At 43.9% G+C, this 17,654-nt stretch overlaps 1 protein-coding gene across 1 annotated transcript; it reads right to left on the reverse strand.

Moving 5' to 3' along the window:
- Positions 1–13,020: 13,020 nt before the first annotated feature.
- COX18 (cytochrome c oxidase assembly factor COX18) lies at positions 13,021–17,136 on the reverse strand. The gene is made up of 6 exons (XM_085578413.1): positions 16,863–17,136; positions 15,755–15,855; positions 15,396–15,559; positions 14,434–14,546; positions 14,001–14,111; positions 13,021–13,330 (listed from the first exon to the last, which is right to left on the reverse strand). The coding sequence occupies exons 1-6, from the start codon at positions 17,112–17,114 to the stop codon at positions 13,148–13,150; spliced, it is 924 nt and encodes a 307-aa protein (XP_085434539.1). The 5' UTR covers positions 17,115–17,136; the 3' UTR covers positions 13,021–13,147.
- Positions 17,137–17,654: the final 518 nt, after the last annotated feature.

Below are 17,654 nucleotides of genomic sequence, written 5' to 3' on the forward strand. Positions count from 1 at the left end.
AACTGGACTTACATTTTTGGTTACAGGAATAGCAACTGTCCACTGTAAGACAATCCTCTTTCCTTTCTTCCTTTCTCCTCTTTTTTCTCCTTCTGTCTCCTAGGTTAGGACTATCATCACAATAAAAAAGGCCCCATCCCTCAGATCCTGGTCACTGCTCAGGGCCATGGGCAGGTGTAGGCAACCAGAGGAACAGCCGACTGGCTCAAAAAAGCCAGGCAGGAAGCAGGGCATGGTGGAACAGGCTGAGCTCTCTGTATGTAAGGCAGGCATGGCTCCACTCTGCACCTCTGAGCCACTGCCAGCCCCTTGTCCGCACCACAAGGGCAGGGGCTGACTGCATGGCCTGCCCCAAAAGGGCAGATTCATTTGTGACCTGCCCCAAAATGGCAGCAATTGATCCACAGGCTGCTGAGAGCCCCAAAACAGCAGGAACGGACCTGTGTCCTTATACAAAATGGCAATGTCTACAAGAGCCTACCACAGCCTAAAAAGAGCCACAGAATGGCGGCAACTGACCCACAGGCTGCCCCAAAACGGCAGAAACTGACCCACAGAGACTGCTGAGAGCACCAGAACGGTGGGAATTGACTCAAAGATCACTGACAACTCCCAAAATGGTTGTGAATGACCCACAGTGTGCCCCAAAATGGCCGTGACTGACCCACAGGCTGCTGAGAGCCCCAGAATGGCCGTGGCTGAACCACGGCTTGCCCTAAAATGGCGGAAACTGACCCACAGCCTGCTGAGGGACACAAAATGGCGACAACTGCCACACAACCCACTAACAGCCCCAAAACTGTGGGAACTGACTCACAGACTGCAGAGAGCCAGAAAATGGGAGAAACTGACCCACAGACAGCCCCAGAATGGTAGAAACTGATCCATGACCTGCTGAGAGCCCCAGAATGGCCGTGGCTGAACCACGGCTTGCCCTAAAATGGCGGAAACTGACGCACAGCCTGCTGAGGGACACAAAATGGTGGCGACAGCTCCAAAAGTGTGGGAACTGACTCACAGACTGCAGAGAGCCACAAAATGGAGGAAACTGACCCACAGGCTGCCCCAAAATGGCCATGACTGACCCACATCCTGCTGAGGGACACAAAATGGTGGGAACTGACCTACAGCCTGTCCCCAAATGGCAGACCCAAAAAGACTGCTGAGGGCTTTAAAATGGCACTAGCTCACCCACAGCCTGCTGGGAGCCCCAGAACTGCAGGAACCAACCCAAAGTCTGCTGAGAGCCCCAAAAATGGCACTGCCTGAGCCACAGCTCGTTGATCCCCCAGAACGGCAGGAACTGACCTGTGTGCCTATACAAAATGGTGCTGAGTGACCCACAGCCTGCTGAGAGCCCCAAAATCACAGCGACTGACCTGGGTCCTTATACAACATGGTAGGAACTGACCACAGCCTGCTGAGAGCCCCAAAACAGCTGTGAATGACCCACAGCCTGACCCCAAATGGCCGTGACTGACTGAATGGGTCCTACAGTGAAGGTTAAAGTGCATCCGTGCCTGGGGGAGGCCCCAGGAGACCAGAAGAGATAAAGGGAAGTGACACATGGGTTAAGGCACTCCACTGCCCTGGATTTAGAAGCAGCTGAGACCACACACGGGATCTTGGGGTGATCAAGATTTGTATTTTCTCCATATTTTCTCTTTTTCTTTCTTTCCCTCTTACTTCTCCTAGTTTCTTTATCTCAAAATATAATATAATAAAATATAATGTAAGTCAGACAAAAAAAAAAAAATCCAGTCATTACCTTACCAAGTGCCTTGTTGTGTCTGGTAAGTTAAAGCTGGCTGAGTTCAGGTTTGCTAAGTTAAAGCTTGTAAAGCATCTTACTTTGTCTGGATGTTGCTTTTCAGGCTTGCAAATAAAAGTTTGTTATTGAACCTCTTGAGAACTTGTTTTTTCTGTCTGTACACGACCCAAAGTAAATCAAACTTCTTTCCCCTAAACACACCAAGCAGGTTAGGGCATAATAATCTTAAATTCCTTAAATTAGTTCCTTAAAAAAAACTAACCAACCAAACCAAACCCAAATCCCACTGAAAAGAGACCTCATCTTTTAACTGGTTTTTGATAAAGAACTGTCTTTTATCCCACTCTAGTGCTACCAGGTGCATTACTCCTGGCTCACTTGTGGCATGAGGCGCTTACAAGATGGGTTAGCAGTGTCCTTGTCAGTACTGGGGGAATAGGTGGACTTACACCTTGGAGTTTTTTTCCAATCTTAAAACACTATGAGTCCATGACAGAAAAAAACCATATTTCCCTTATACTCCTTGGGAATCCACCTGAAGGCTTCCACACATTTGGGTAGGGCTGCCCTCTCCGCAGCACTGACTTTGGACTCCAACTGGAGTTCTCTTCTGCTTCAAAACGTCCCCAAACAGTGCTGCAGGAAGAAAGAAAAGGCAAATTACTTGCAGCTGGCTCAGAGAATTCTATTAAACAGTAAAAGGCACTTCAGACTATCAGCTTTGGGAGGAAAACAAATAGCGCTTCTGAGAAAAAGAGCAATTAGAAAACACTGATATAAAAAAAAGTGTTTTGAGGTGCCACAAAATATTTGGAAAGCTGCTTGTTTCAGTTTGGAAACTCCTGGAAGTGACAGAGAGTCAAACAGATGTGCACATCTGGCAATGTGTGAGCTCTACCTGCTGACACACCTGTGCCATCACTTCCAGTGGATAAAAACAGTGCAGAAATAAGGCAGCAGCATCTTAACATCATCAGCCAGGATCATCAGCAACTTTCATCTAGTCTAAAAAGATGTAGGTTCTTTTTTGTTTTTTAAGAATCCAAATTCTCTTACCAGAGAGAAAACCAGACTCCCTGATTGCTTCAGTAATAATTTCTTTACCTCATTAATAATCTTAGTAGGCCAACTAATCACCACCTAAGAATGAAGCTTTAAGCACAATGAGTACTTTCCTCCCTCCCATCACTTACCACAACACTTTGCCTAGGTTTAGCTCAATTTCAGCAAAGAAGTATCTGAAAATTTGAGATCAAACATATAAAAGTCTAAGCTAGAAATCAAGATTTTTTTAATTATAGCTTTATATTAGGGCCTAAAGTCAAAAAGAGCTATGAGAACTGCAGTTTTTCCAATACACTAGCAGTATGGAAATTTTTTTTAAAAACCAGTAATGCTTACTGAAAATCCAGATTTGTTTTTTTCTAAGGAGTAAAATACTTGGATCAAGTATTGCTTACAAGACAAACATATTGAAAACTAATCTGAAAAAGCACTTCAAAGTCAATACAAAAAAGCACTTAGAAAGGGCTTGAGAGCAATTATCAAAATTTTCAAAATTTTAGAAAGAAAAAAGAAGGATAAATATATGAATTATTTTGAAGCTGTAATTTACCTTTCTTTACAATAGCAGTTTTTCCTTGCTGCTCTGGACAGACATGAGTTTCCACACCTATACAGTTAAAAATCGCATTTTTTTTCCTGTTACAGACAGAAAAGCACCTACTAGATCAGCAGCAAAACTGCAGATTTTCTTAAGGTTCACACATGTAAAAGCAAGGCAGAGACAGAAGTGTGTGTGTACAAATGTGATGTGTTTAGGCACTAGAATATACTTACTATGCCAGTGTTTTCAACCTTAATTTATAAGCCCAGCCATGTCCCTCTCAGCAGTGAGATGCTTTAGCCACCCTCCCAGGATGTGCTATTAAAAATGGTGACATCTCTTTGCACAAAAACAATGCTGGAATGCTCACCCAGCTGAGGGATCCATTTTCCTGAGCACTCAGACGTAGCTAACAAAGAGATTAATTCACCACAGGTATAACTGCAAGGACTGCAGTAAGACAAAAAAGGCTGAACACGTTTCAAGGGCGGAGTAGATTTTTTTCAGAACTTTACAAAACAACTTTTTCTCATCACCTGGGTTTCTCTCACATGAAATTACCACATCTACTGTCTGTTTTTTCCCCCTTCTTTTTTCCCCCCTATAAAATCTGCAAAATGCAGCAGCTTTAGCAGGTAACTTGCCTGGGGTAAGGGACAGAACTGGCTGTTTTCTGGCCATATCAAACATGCATCATTGCTTCTCAGTTTGGAGCAGTGGGAATGTTCTGATGTCACTGAAATACCCAGCAAGTGGATCCTCATTTCTCTTAATCCTGTGTGAGTAAAAAGTATTAGTCCTGAGAAAGAAGTGGTGGAGTGACAGAGCTGACCACACAGTCATTTTGAATATTACTCCAGAACTACCCTCTTCAATGCAGGCATCTCACCAATTCATTTTTTAAAATGTTCATTATTCAAATTCCCTTCCTTGTGTAATTTGCCTCACTTGCCCAGGTGGTCTCTCCAGAAGGAGAGTCCACACACTGGCACATAGCTGTTCACCCTGCTTCTTGCCATGTCAGCTATGCCTCTACAGAATAATGTTCCAGCATGATTCAGGAAACCTCTCCTAACAAGACAGCTTTGACACAACTCCATCACTCCACAATAAAACACAGGGTTTTTTTTTAAACTGAGGTTTGCATTTGCAGGGCACAGGGTCTGTCAATAAAACAGGGTGATAAAACAATCAGTATCATTCTGTCCCAAAGGAAATGGCAAGGAGGAGGCAAATAAAGTTAGGGGCAGCTTTCCTTCCAGTGTTTCTGTGACACCTGAAATCATAGGAGGCAGCCAGGAATCTCCCCCTGTGTCTCATCAGTGACACTGATTTTCCTGCTTCAGCTTTACATAATCCCAACATGAATTTTGTGCCCACGCAATCAAATAATTGCATACGAAAGGGCAAGAAAGAACATCTGATGTAAAAACAAAAACAAACCCCAAAAAAACCACCTCTCTGGAGAGACATTTAATTTTCCTATTGCTTGAACTCACATGAGACAGCTCAGGAAAATCAGCCTCCAACCTACTTTGCTGCATCTTTCTGCCTTTTTAGGGAAAGAAACCTGTACAAATGTTTCCTAACCGGATGCTTTTTGTGTGGAATTTACCAAAGAGTGAGGGGCTTTTTTAATGGACTTAAGAGAAATGCTTTGGAGAATTTATTCACCTAGCAAGAGTGAGATAGAAACCACCAAATTACTGTGGAATTTTCAGTGAAGAGAAGCAGCTGCACGCAGAGAACATGGAGCTTTCCCTCACATTTGCCACCTCCACCATGTTTGGATGCATGAAAAATCCCAACAGCAGAAAGGTGGAAGCTTAGCCAAACCTTACCTCTGTCTACCTGAAAACCTAGTGTGCTGGGGTTTGGGATAACCCTCATTAATAGGGAGATAGGGCTATCATTGGAAATTAATCCATACTGCCTGTCTCTACTTTACATGATGCTGTATCCAAACTTTTAAAGCAATTTTACTCTTTGGAAATCAAGAGGATCCATGCAAAAAATTTAATACTCCAAAGAGGAGAAAAAATTGGTGCTGTGCTTTTCCAACTTGCCAAGTTAAAGGAATGTTATTGAGGACTCTCTTACATAAATGTTCCTCGACCTCTGAATGAACCAACAGGTCTTAAAAACTGCATTAGCCAAAGCAAATTCCCACAGCAAATGAAACATTTAGCCGAGAGTGCACTGGACTTTTCTTACGAGCAGCACGAAGGAAACTCCAAATGGCAAGTTAGTGTTTCCTGTTTGGGTCTAAATGAGCCCAATAAGCTCGTGAGGAGCAGCTGCCAACATCTAGACAGTAAAACTACACCACACTGATTTTCCTCTTAGAAAATGAAGCTAAAGCTGATGGGAGCAGTTTAAGGCAAAGGAATGTAATGCTTGAAGGCCAGATGGCTGCTAAACAACCTTCTCTCCTCAAGGAAGGCAGAGAGCATTAGGAAAGCCATCCTAGAACCCCAACCAGGATCTCATTCCAACTTCATCTCCTACAGCATATTCAAGAGCCTCATGCAGTCCACAACCCTCTGAACATCCATGACCCCGTGTACTGGGGCACAGCTGCCAGGAATGAAAGTGCCCGTGGCCTTTTAACAGTGCTCTGTGACACACAGACACAGGCGTGAGGAAAACTGCTCTGACACCTCCAATTCTGCAATTTCAACACTCAGCTCTGCAAACCGAGGAGATTTTAGCAGGTTCTGGCAAATAAACATGCATCCTTAGGTCACGTACTCTCTTTGCGTCTGGATACAGACATACATGCAATCTTTAAATAAAAAAAAAGTAAAATTCTATAGAAACCAAGCTGTACCTGGTTATTAAAGAAGAATCTTGCAATCATCCAGATGCACTGATCCAGGGTGATTGTTACATGCCTCTGGAGGTGAATTCATGTCACATGTAAAACTAATGAGGTTCCCTGAGTAAATTCCTTAGAGCAAAAATGTCTTCTGTGCTCAAGAAAACAGCTCTTAGGAGTCAGGTCCTGTTGTTTCCAGGGCTCAGTGAACTCTATGACATGCAATAGAAAAACCTGCCTTATAGCTGACCTCAGGGTGTGAAGGAGCACAAAACCCATAAATAAACCCTGCATTTTGAAATTCCTTCATCAGTTTGGTTTATACTTTCCTACACAAAGCTTTTATGGCTTGAGAATCAAGCCTTTGGGGTGGTATATCCTTGGGTTTACAACGACATTCAGCATTCCAGCATCAAATTTTAGTAATAAAAGGCAACAGAGGCTACAAGCTTGAAATAGCAATTAGGCTTGTTGCCAAAAAAAAAAAAAAAAAAAAAGGCAAGAAGTCTACATAAAATAAACTATGGGGCTTTAATCAGAGATAAACTTCAGACAGAGCTCACACAGTTGACCTCTCAGAGGTCTTCTTTTGCAATTTGAAGGATATTCTAAACTTGGAGAGACCTATGATGAGGAGCAGTTTATTTGCTCAGCTTCCTTCCAAAACCAGAAATATTTAGAAGGAAACAGTCAGAAAGGATCCTACCACGCATGCTGGAATGCTCAGCAGTAACCCATACACGGCGGAGAGAAACAAGTGTTTGTTGCTAAATCATTTCAGTATTTTTGGCAGTCATTTTACAGAAAAAGCAGGAGACACGTTCCTTGTCCGCGTACGCCTCCAAATCGGGGCGTAAGCAAAGGGATAAAAAAGAGACAATCTTTGTATCATTCTGCTCTCAGGAGGAAGAAAACAGAGAAAAGAAGGAAATCTTTATTCCACTGAAATTGGTCACAGAAGTCCTGCTGGCAGCAGCAGGTTTGAGACTTCAGAGACTCTCTGAAAGTATGAATTTAGATGGATTCACTCAAATGAAGCATAAAAATAACACACTTGGCCAAAATTTGGAAAAATTTTGGCCCACAATGAGTCCCAGTGATGCTCATCCAAAGAGCACTGAGGAAAGACAGAAACCAACCCAAATCCACAGAAGCTGACACCACAGGAACACGCCAGCTCCTCAACTCAGCCCTGAACCAGAAATCTGTGTTTTGCATTATTTAACAGTGTTAGAACATCCTCTCACCTCACGGAACCTGCAGGAGAAATATTATAAAAGGCCGAAGCACCAAACAGATTTCATTTGGCCAGAATAATGGAATTACTTTTCCCTATATTCAGTATTTCCTATCTTTAGGATTTTTAGAACCTGCTTAGTAGTCAAAGCCTCACTTCTGCAGTTCAGCACCTCCCAGATTTCAGTGTGATTTTCCACCAACATCTTCAATCCAAATTTTGCATTGCCACAAGAGCAAACAACATGATCTAGACTCACACTTGAGCCAGACTATTCTTATCTTGGATCCAGTCCTTGGGGAGCTGGCAGCCCTGGAGAAGCACACACGCCACAGCTCCAAGCTCTCGCCGTCTGCCAGCTCCACTCTGCTCCACTCTGATATGTTCATGTCAACACTGCCACGCTGCAGCAACGGGGAAACACTGGGAAATAACCAAAACACAGCGCTGAGACCTGGAGTTACCTGCAGGACCAGCTGGCAATATTCAGGTATGCTGCATTAAAGCAGTTTAAGCCATCTCTGCTCCTATTTTCTCTCAACTTCTACAATTACTTTAAACAATCTGCATCTGAAGGGGAAAAGGTCACGATATAAAGATTGCTGTCATGTGCGTAGTCAGTCTCTGGGGACTTATTGCTGAAATCATGACTCTAAATGTCTCCAAACAAAGCTTATCTCTCAGCCTTCCAGCAAGAGCATTTAAAGTGGAAAAATGCAAGACTAGCAAAGGTTTTATTAGCAAATTAATCTGAGCTTGTTTACTTTGTAAAATACAACAGAATTATTGGTTGCACTCTGGAGCAAGCACTTAGGCAGTAATGAAATAAAAACCATGAAGTGCACAGCAATTACAGAGAAAAATCAGAGACTCAGTAAATGGCCCTACTTGGGAACCAATAGACCCACTTGGAGTCCCTCCCCATTTCCCTTCTGACAAAGCTGCACCTTCTCCACTTACAGAAGTTAATATGGACCTAGTGCTCAACTGTAACTCTGGCAATGCATTAAAGAAAGTCCTAAAAATAAGAAACAGAAATATTTCCAAACAGCTGAGTGAGTATCAAGTACCTCTTTACAGACCCTTCAAAAACAACCCCTTTTTCGTTATGTGGCCAGCTGGACTTTAACAAAATGCACAAGGAACTGGAGTTCTAAACTAAATCTAAACTAAAATGCCTTTAGTTGTACCCACAAGATTTAGGCTACATTGATATGAAACCTCCAAAAAGTTGCTGTCTGCCAACTTCCAATCTCCAACTTGTCCTCAAAGCAGAAATAACATGTCTAGAGAGTACCACCACTATTCATATTTTATTAGCTACATTTCTAAGCAACTGACTTCCCCCAGTAGAAGGTTTTATAATTTATTTTCTAGACAGAAAAGGCTCAAGGGTCAGGAATGCATCCAGAAGAACATGTTCTCTGCCTGCAGCAGCTCCCACTGAGGTATGCTTGATAAACCTCTGTCAGCAGGACAGAGGTCAGTTTCTGTTCAAACTCAGGTGCTGAAAGAAAATCACTGCACTTGAGTGTTCTGGTACCTCCACTAGACCACTCAAATCAAATCCAGCCTTTCAAAACTTCCAGGAAATCCATATTTTAAATGCTATCTTGTCAGATAAGGTTCACAGTTCACCATTTTCCTACGCACATTCCCAAAGTGAAAAGCACAGTTGTGGACAAACGGGATTCCATCACAACCCTCAAATAGGAAGTAGGACTAAAGCCAAGCAGATGATCTCCCCTGCTCAAGTTTAAGTATTTCAAAACTTACCATGTCCCTGCCTGAAGATTCCTGGCCCATCTCAGGTCATCTCAAAACACAAGAGTGGAAAAGCACTTCTTGGCTTGCTTTACTTGCCTGCCAAGAGCACATTTTAACTACAATCCACAGACCTTCTTGCCCTCTTACACTTCCAAGGATCTATCACTCACCACAGGTTGGCATTCCACCCCCTCTGGAACAACTGCATGCCACTGACCAACAGTACCCCAGAAAACTCAAGATAAACATATTCAGGCCCAAACTCCTGAATCCACAGGGCCCTTTTCCTCAGGAGTGGATGATGCTGAAGGCTGGCATTTGTTTTCAATTAACATTCTTCCCAGTGGCAGCCTGTGTGGTAGCCATTGACATTCCAAGTGGCTTTTCAACCTCTCTGTCCCCTCCATTTGACACATTTGAACCTTGGACTCGTAAAGCCAAAATCAAGCTTGTGACAGGATTCCAAATTCTCTGCTGTTCTCAGCAACAAGTACCAAAACTACCTTTCTACTGCTCGAGTGTGAACACAGGAGTGTCATTTCCCTACAGGAAGGCAAGGCACTTGGCACAGGGAAATGTTTCCTTACATCTCTCTCCAGGCCTAAAAAGGCCAGGTAATATTAAGCCTCAGAGCACACAGCACAATACCCCTTATTTTCATGAGGGATTTGAGTACCAGGGATTCTGGGAGCTGGAAGATTTCCTCCAGAAGCCCAGTCCCTACAAATAAGGCAGTAGCGGTCTCCTCTGCTTTCAAACAAAAGTGGGGTATTATATTAAGTAAAACAGGCTAAAAGAAGTTATTTACTATTACTCCAACTGCAAAGTTAATTAAGGCAATCAAATTATGAACAGGTATCTTGACAAATGAATCCACAAAGCTCAACTCCTTAAATAAAGAAACACAGGGATGTGTGTGCTCACCTTAATGATGAACCTAATTTACGCAGGCTTTTTCAAACATCCCTACCCAAACTCAAAGCCACAGCTTTGTGCAGCAAAAATTGATCAAAATCATCAAGGTGCCATTGATGTAAAGCACTAATCCCTCATTCTGAATTTTTCTGTGATCCCTGAAACTCAGAAAATAGAGCAGAATACCTCAATCAGGAAAGCAGCAGCTGCTGCTGCTTTTAGCACTATGCTGAGCTTCAAAGGAATGAAGAACACCTTATTTACCATTAGAAATCAGTCAGATTAATTAAATATAGGTAGGCTAATAATACCAAGTGAAAAAAGGAGTCCTGCTGGCAGCTGGCCACATGGCTGCACAAATGGAGGGCTTTGCAAAGACAACCAGGGATTGTTCCGACACCTGCCCGCTTCCCTTTGGCATCCTCAGCCACAAAAAGGGAGCAGCAAGTCGGTTCTTTCCATTACTTTCAAGCTCAGCAGTGTTGAACAGTGGGTTACTTCAAAGGGGCATGGCAGCGAGGTGGAAAAGAAGTGTACACTGTGAAGATCAGCCTGATTAAGCTCTGAAACAGCATCAAGATGAAAGACAGAGGAGGAAAAAAATTTTAGTCCAATGCTTGCCTGCCTGTCCTAGATTTCAGAACCTGGCAGCCCTGCAGCTGACAGGAGCTGGAGCACCCCCGTGTGTACAGCAGCGCACTCAACAGTACTCTGACAGCTTCTTACTTTCCAGAAACCATGGAACCGTGCCAAAAATGACACTTAGTCCAGGAAAAAAAAACTTCTTGCACTTCAAGGAATACACCCTATTAACTGAGCTGCAGTTGAAGAGTTTGGATTCCCCACTAAAACAAGCCCAAAGAACAACGAGGTGAACTGGCAAGGTGTCAAATTCTCTGGGAGACAACAGCATCCCCTCCACCAGCCTGTAAAAGGTGTTGGATCATACTGACATCTCATTCCTGAATGGGATAGGGGGGTCAGCTCACCTCACCTACAGTATTTCAGGCTAATAATCAGAGGGAAGTTGGAAGGAAACTGCCCTCCTTTCTAAAACCACAAATCCTGTATCACTACTGCGTTTTACTCATTTACTTACCATCTCTTTGTTTTCAGCAAAGCAAGAACAGGAGAGGTGGAGACACAGTTAAGCCAAACAGAGCTATAGATTATATTACTTAAACAATAAAGTGTCACTCACAAAGACTATTGTACAGGTTTTTTTTTTAAGACACTTCAGTAGGGTTTCTCAGAGAACACAGCAACAGGTTTTTTCTCCCTTGGCCTTTCCAGTCAAGAAGGACTCAACTGACCTGACACACATGTGTATCTTTGTTCCATCTCTGTCTCATCAACGTGGACTGACAACAAAGTAGTTGCATTACCATACAAAGGCAAACAGCAAAGCTCCAATCCTCTTTCCTAGAAACAGCATCAAACACTGAGACAAGGATTTCAGGCTAGACAATGTATTTGAATGGAGTCATTACGATGGCTGGGAACAGAGGTAAGCTTTTGGGTACACAATGTCTTTTTGCAGGGCACAACCACCAAAGGTAACAAGCATCACAGCCCTGTTCTCCAAGTTCACCCTGCACCTTCAAGACAGAGGATGAAACACGTATCACCCAGCCCGGGAACTTGTACTTGCCTGACTTCAGTTCCTTAAGCTTAGGCTCCCTCCTGAGTACATGCAGTGTTCCAACAACCCTCTTCCAGACCTAGAATAATGTTGTGAGAAATCCACCATCAAATACACTCACTGGAGGAACCTTATTCTCTTTTAACTCACACTGGCAGGTTTTGGGTGTAATTTTATAAGGTAAAAAGGGTGTAAAATAAACATAAATAAATGGACAACTGCAAATCTAACAAAGCCAGTTTCCTGCATCGAACATATTCTGACAGAGCTGTGAGGCATTTTTTCAGTGACCAGTTTCACGGCCCTCTTTATGCTTCCCAAGAAACCTCATGTTATTTTTTTACTGCACACAAGACGTAGCTGTTGTCAACCTGCCCTCTTCCCAGGTTGGGAACGTGAGCCCTCTCATGTGAGACTGCTGAGGAAGGAGAGGTGACTTTCCTAAACACTGCAGGGAGCACCAGCTCCTTCTACCATGAGCCCTCCAGACAAAAATTCACTCCCCTTTGCACAGTATTTTTCCAACACCTTCAGATGAGGCAAAATGACAACACTGATTCAGAGAAACTTCTGAGACCCTTTAAAAATTAGAACATTATCTTACCTGTAATACAGACCTGGGAAAGGGCTTTATCACGTACCTTCTCATCTCATCTCCTTACCTGTGGGTTTTAAATTATTAGACATCATTAGATGAGATGCTTTTGGCTGCCTTACCTGCAGTTTCACATCTGTTTTGGGGAGTTTTTTGGTACAAAATCATCCTGGCAGCATCCAGACATAACTACCACCGATGTTCTGAGATTCATAACAGTGAAAACAGCGAAGACCTCAGTGAAACATCCTCACAGGTAAAGTGCAGTGTTATTAGTCCAATGACATCTGCACTTTTTCTTCTAAACTTCTGGTTTTAGTCAGAAAGTGTATCTCTGCCCTATCTGTAAAGTTCTACTAAGCTACCACAACAATTCAAATAAATGCTTCCAAGTCTGCATTAAAAACTTCTGCTTCCAAATGTTTGTTTACGTCACAGTAGTATCTTGGAATCTTTTAAAAAGTTAAATTAGTTCCTGATCATTTTAACAAAAAAATCTTCAAACTTCTTCACCTTCAGGACTCAAGAGTAGAAGAGAAGCACTGTATACGAGTCACAGCTTTATTTAACACTCGCCTACCCTTATGATAATTCAGGAGACAAACCTGGATTTCTGGACTATAGCAACTGTGTAACGACCGCCCTTGAAACAAAGCTTCCCAGTAAAGACACGGTTTTGCTGACCAATCCTTCCTCATGGCCAGCCAGTGTTTTATTTGGAAAATAAATATACAGCAGATAAGTACATCTCGCTAAAACAGCACAACTTCATTCCTAAGACAGCTCTTGCTGGAGTTCAGAGGTGTTGTTTCTTAAAGCTGTACTTGGTGGCCAAGGCAGCCAGCATGTCCCTGTATGGCGTGGCTGAGTCAGATGTGGTCCTTGGAATGCGGCACAACCGGCGGAAGGCGGGAGAGCGCAGCAGGAGGTTGTGGGACAGTCCCACCAGGCTCGAGGACAGCCAGTACAGCGCCATGGACTGCAACAAGACAAGCACGGGTCACAAGGAGAACACCAGCTTCAGGCAGCTCCTCCCAAACCACAGCTGAGGGTTACTCCCAGGGATTGATGAAAATAACTCACCTAAACCACTCCTCCTCTCATCTCCAATAATGGCTTCCATGTGAAATCTAACTGTCTGTCTCTGAACTCTTCTGGGGAAAAGGGCCATCTACACTGATGCTTGACAGTTCTTAAATTAATTCATATTAAACTTGTTTCAACTTCTGTATTTGTAACAATAATTGAGCTAAACAACCAGACACTTTATTTTTGCTAAGAACACTCTGCAGTAGAAAACCTGGTAAAAATGAGAAGTGTTTGAAGAAAGATGCGGAAAATTTCCTAACTTAAGAACTACACTGGTTTCCAGTGAGCAAACATTTGCCTATGTGTCTTACGCAAGGCTTTCCTCTCCCTTTTCAGGCTACGTGAAGGACATTAACACCTTTCAAGTTTGCAAAGTCTTCCTCCTTGAACAGAAATATCCCAAAGACAATGAGATTTAAACACAGACACAGACAGAACATCTGACTTTTCTTAAGCACGAAGCAGTAGAAACGTGGAACAAGTGAGACCTTTGGGCTGTCCTTTAAACACCAGAACAGACCAGCCACAGGTGACATCCCAGAGATCACCTGGGTACTTACAGAGGGCACTGTGGCAGCAACAGGGATCATCACCACCGACACCGTGCGGAAAAAGTTCGTAACAAGCTTCTGGAGCCGCGAAACTGGCATTTTGGTCTGGGAAGCAAAGATCTGAAAGGGAATAAACTCACAGTTATAAACAAGCTCTTTTTGAAACGGCCAATGAGGATTAACACCCAGAAATCTCATTAGAGCAGCATTCTAAAAGAAACTGTAGTCAAGACTAAATATTACTGAAGCTCAAGTAGATCTGAGACGTGTCCCATCTGACCTGGAGGACCCTGAACAAAGACACCTACATATTAAAATACACAGAGCAAACAGAATGTGTTTCATTTCTGCCCAGTGCATTTAAAGCAGTGATATAATCTGCAGCCACCTTTATGTGCTAGCCCTTTGCAGTCACTGATGCTGGTTTATTCCACCAACATACCTCCACCACCAGCAAATTCACCAGCCCCAGGGAAACTGGCAAAATCCACGTGGAATCGGGTGCCGTGAGGTCTGTGAACCACAGTGCTCCTCCTGAGGAAAACTGCTCTTGTACTACAGGAAAAATATGAAAAAAAATACAGAATTCAGTACAATTTGCTGTCTCAAGTGAGCCAGAACTGTACTAGTGTTAAATCACAAACCCAAGTTTCTAGCTATGTTTTACCACACAGTAAGTACAAATAAAGCAGAAATCCTTGGTTTAGCACTCTGCTACCAATATAAATAGGAAAAGTGAGAGATACAAGCTGAGACCCGGCTTAGCTCATGACAGCTGTGGACAGGTAAATCTGTGACAAAAATTACTTAGATCTCAAATATTTTACAAGTCAATGAGGAAAATAGGAATGCAGTAACCTACTGTAGTGTTTATTTCCTGATTTTGAGAAAATTGTGTTTTTCTTAGTAGCTGTATAACTAGCTAAATCTTTGCTTAAAAGAACAAACTATAAACTCTTGTCTAAAAAAACAGTATATAATTTTTTTTTAATTTATAAGACCCTCACATATTCACCTTATCTACAGTATTTCACATGGAAGGCAAAAAATATACAGATTAATAGTGAGCATGCTGTGGCACGCGTAATATAACTTGCTAAACAGGACTGTCAGACTACATTAAGATTAAAACTAATTTTAAATATTTATTACTTATTATTTATATTAATTAATTAATGAAATTTAAACTATATTAGGTTTAAAACCTAGTAGCTAACTGTTTTTTATATCAGCTTGTACATTAAGCTCCGGACACTGCGTTCTTTAACAAAGAAGGTGCCTGTGAAGGCAGGGAGTGGATAAGAAGTGACAGTGGGAGAGATTGGTGTCCAGGTGCAGCACCTATTTGTCACACAACACCCTTTTTCTGACCCCAAAAACTCTCTACAAATCCATTTCCCCCACCTGCAGAGCTCCGGGCACCGACGCTGCAGTTGCGCAGAGCCAGGGACACGCACACCCACATGGGGACCTGCACCCACAGCAGCAGGGTGGCTTTGAAGGGGTGGCAGTTGTCCCGGATGTACAGCTCCGTAACAATCCTCCGCATGTTCCTGGCGAAGTGCAACCTTTCGGGGAGAAAAGCACAAGCTCAGAGCTTTGAAATGAAGCAGAATAAATAAATAAAGCACAAGCGGGGAAAGAAAATCTAAGCTGTGGGCAATGGCAGAATCTCACTGCAAAAGTGTGGATTGTGGGATCTTCCTTCCTGCCAAGCCCCACTCCGGAATGGATTCAGGAGGTGTGGACAATGCCCCTCGTACCTGGCCACCTTTTCGGACCAGCCCAGCTGCTTTCCACGCACTGAAACTTCATAGCGAAGGCGCTGGGCAAGCTCCTTAATCTCAGGCTGCAGGTTTTCCAGCTAGCTAAAGAAAAGGAGAACTGTTTGGGCACGGTGGCAGGTAACACTCGCTTCCTCTCCTCACCTCTGTTATTAGTTATCCCTGGCAACTCAACACCCGAACGAGTATTAGACTTACCACTGTAAAATGTAATATCTGCACAGGAATTAAACGTACACATTGCCACCGTATAATTTAATACATCTATGGGTATTACACATATTAATAACTCTTCTATGATTTAATACCAGCACAGGCACCAAACATACTAATTGCCACTGTAATTTAACAGCTGTAGGGGTAGTAAACGCCTGTGAGGGACAAGGCATCTTTGTAATGTCTTGTTCAACAGCAGTGAACACCTTTCATCTTTAAAGAAAATAACCACGTGAAGGTAACAGTGACAAGTGATTACAGTAACAATCAACGATACTCTCTTACTACTGCAAGAAATGAAGACAGAATTTTAGAAAGAAAATTATTTCTATCACAGCTGAAATCAGAGCAATTCTTAACAAGCATATTTTTGCCAGCATTCAGGACTTGTAATGAGCTACTCCACTTAAAAGACCCAGCTTTAATGGCACATCAATGATAAAAAAAAAAGTATAAAAACTAATAGCAACATACAAATATAAATACATAGCAATAGAGAATACATATATGCTTAAGAAAAATCTTAAATTAAAAAACCAAAACCACTACAATATAACAGAATGTATTACTTACTATATACTGTACGTAATATGTACGTAATATATAAATATATTGTTATAAATGATAGAATGCATAAACAATATATACATATAAAAATAAAATGAAGGCCACGTTGCCAGCGTACAAAGTCACCACTCACAGCATTACGCGAGAGCGCAACAGACGCTCACTTCTACAACCAATAAAAGCCCAACACGTAAGGAAACTGCTTTAACAAACCCCGAACGCCCCCAAGCCCGCTGCAAGGAAGGAACTGTGCCGTTCAATCCGCGGCCCCCTCAGGGCCCCTCCCGCCCCTCAGCGCTCCCACCTTAGCCAGCAGCCGCCCCTGCTGCGCGGCCAGCGGCAGGGTCACGGCGGTGCGCAGCACGGCGGCCCCGCCGGCGATGGCGGCCCACCAGGGCAGCCCGGTGGCCTCCTGCAGCGCCGCCAGCCCGCTCTCGGCCCAGTGCACGGGCGCGGACCGCGCCGCCCACTCGTACCAGCCCTCGGCGCCGCCGCGCCCGCCCGGCCCCGCTCCCGCCGCCGCCAGGGCCGCCGGCGCCCGCGCGAGCCGCCACATGCCGCCGGACGGGCTGACCCCTCCCGCCGCGGCGCATGCGCGGCCCGCGCGCCGCCGCAGCGCGCCGCCGCAGCGCGCCATGGCGGCTGAGGGCGCGGGAAGGGCGGCGCAGGGAGGCGCGCCCTGCGCCGTGTCGGAACCGGGCTCGGGCCGGGAGCGGAGCCGGGAACGGCCCCAGCGCCCTCCTGCCGCGTCACGGAGCGCGCTGGCTTGGCAAGGAGCTACGAGGATCGCGGAGTCCAACGCTAGGCCCTGCACCGGGCATCCCCAGGGATCGCACCTTAGGCCTGGGGGTGTTGTCCAAACCGGCTTTGGGCCAGCGTCTCACCCCTTTTCCAATAAATACTTCTTCCCAGTAGCTAGCCTAAATTTTCCTTTTTTCCATCTGTACCTATTACTTGTTGTTGTATCACTACAGTTCCTGACAAACAGTCAGTTCCTCAGGTACTGGAAGGCTGCCATGAGGAGTCCACATAACCTTCCCTTCTCCAGGCTGATTGCCCCAACTCTCAGCCTGAAGATTATATTCAGAGTAATTAA

Source organism: Lonchura striata, chromosome 4 (genome assembly GCF_050655825.1).
Source record: "Lonchura striata isolate lonStrDom1 chromosome 4, ASM5065582v1, whole genome shotgun sequence".
Taxonomy (NCBI): Eukaryota; Metazoa; Chordata; class Aves; order Passeriformes; family Estrildidae; genus Lonchura; species Lonchura striata.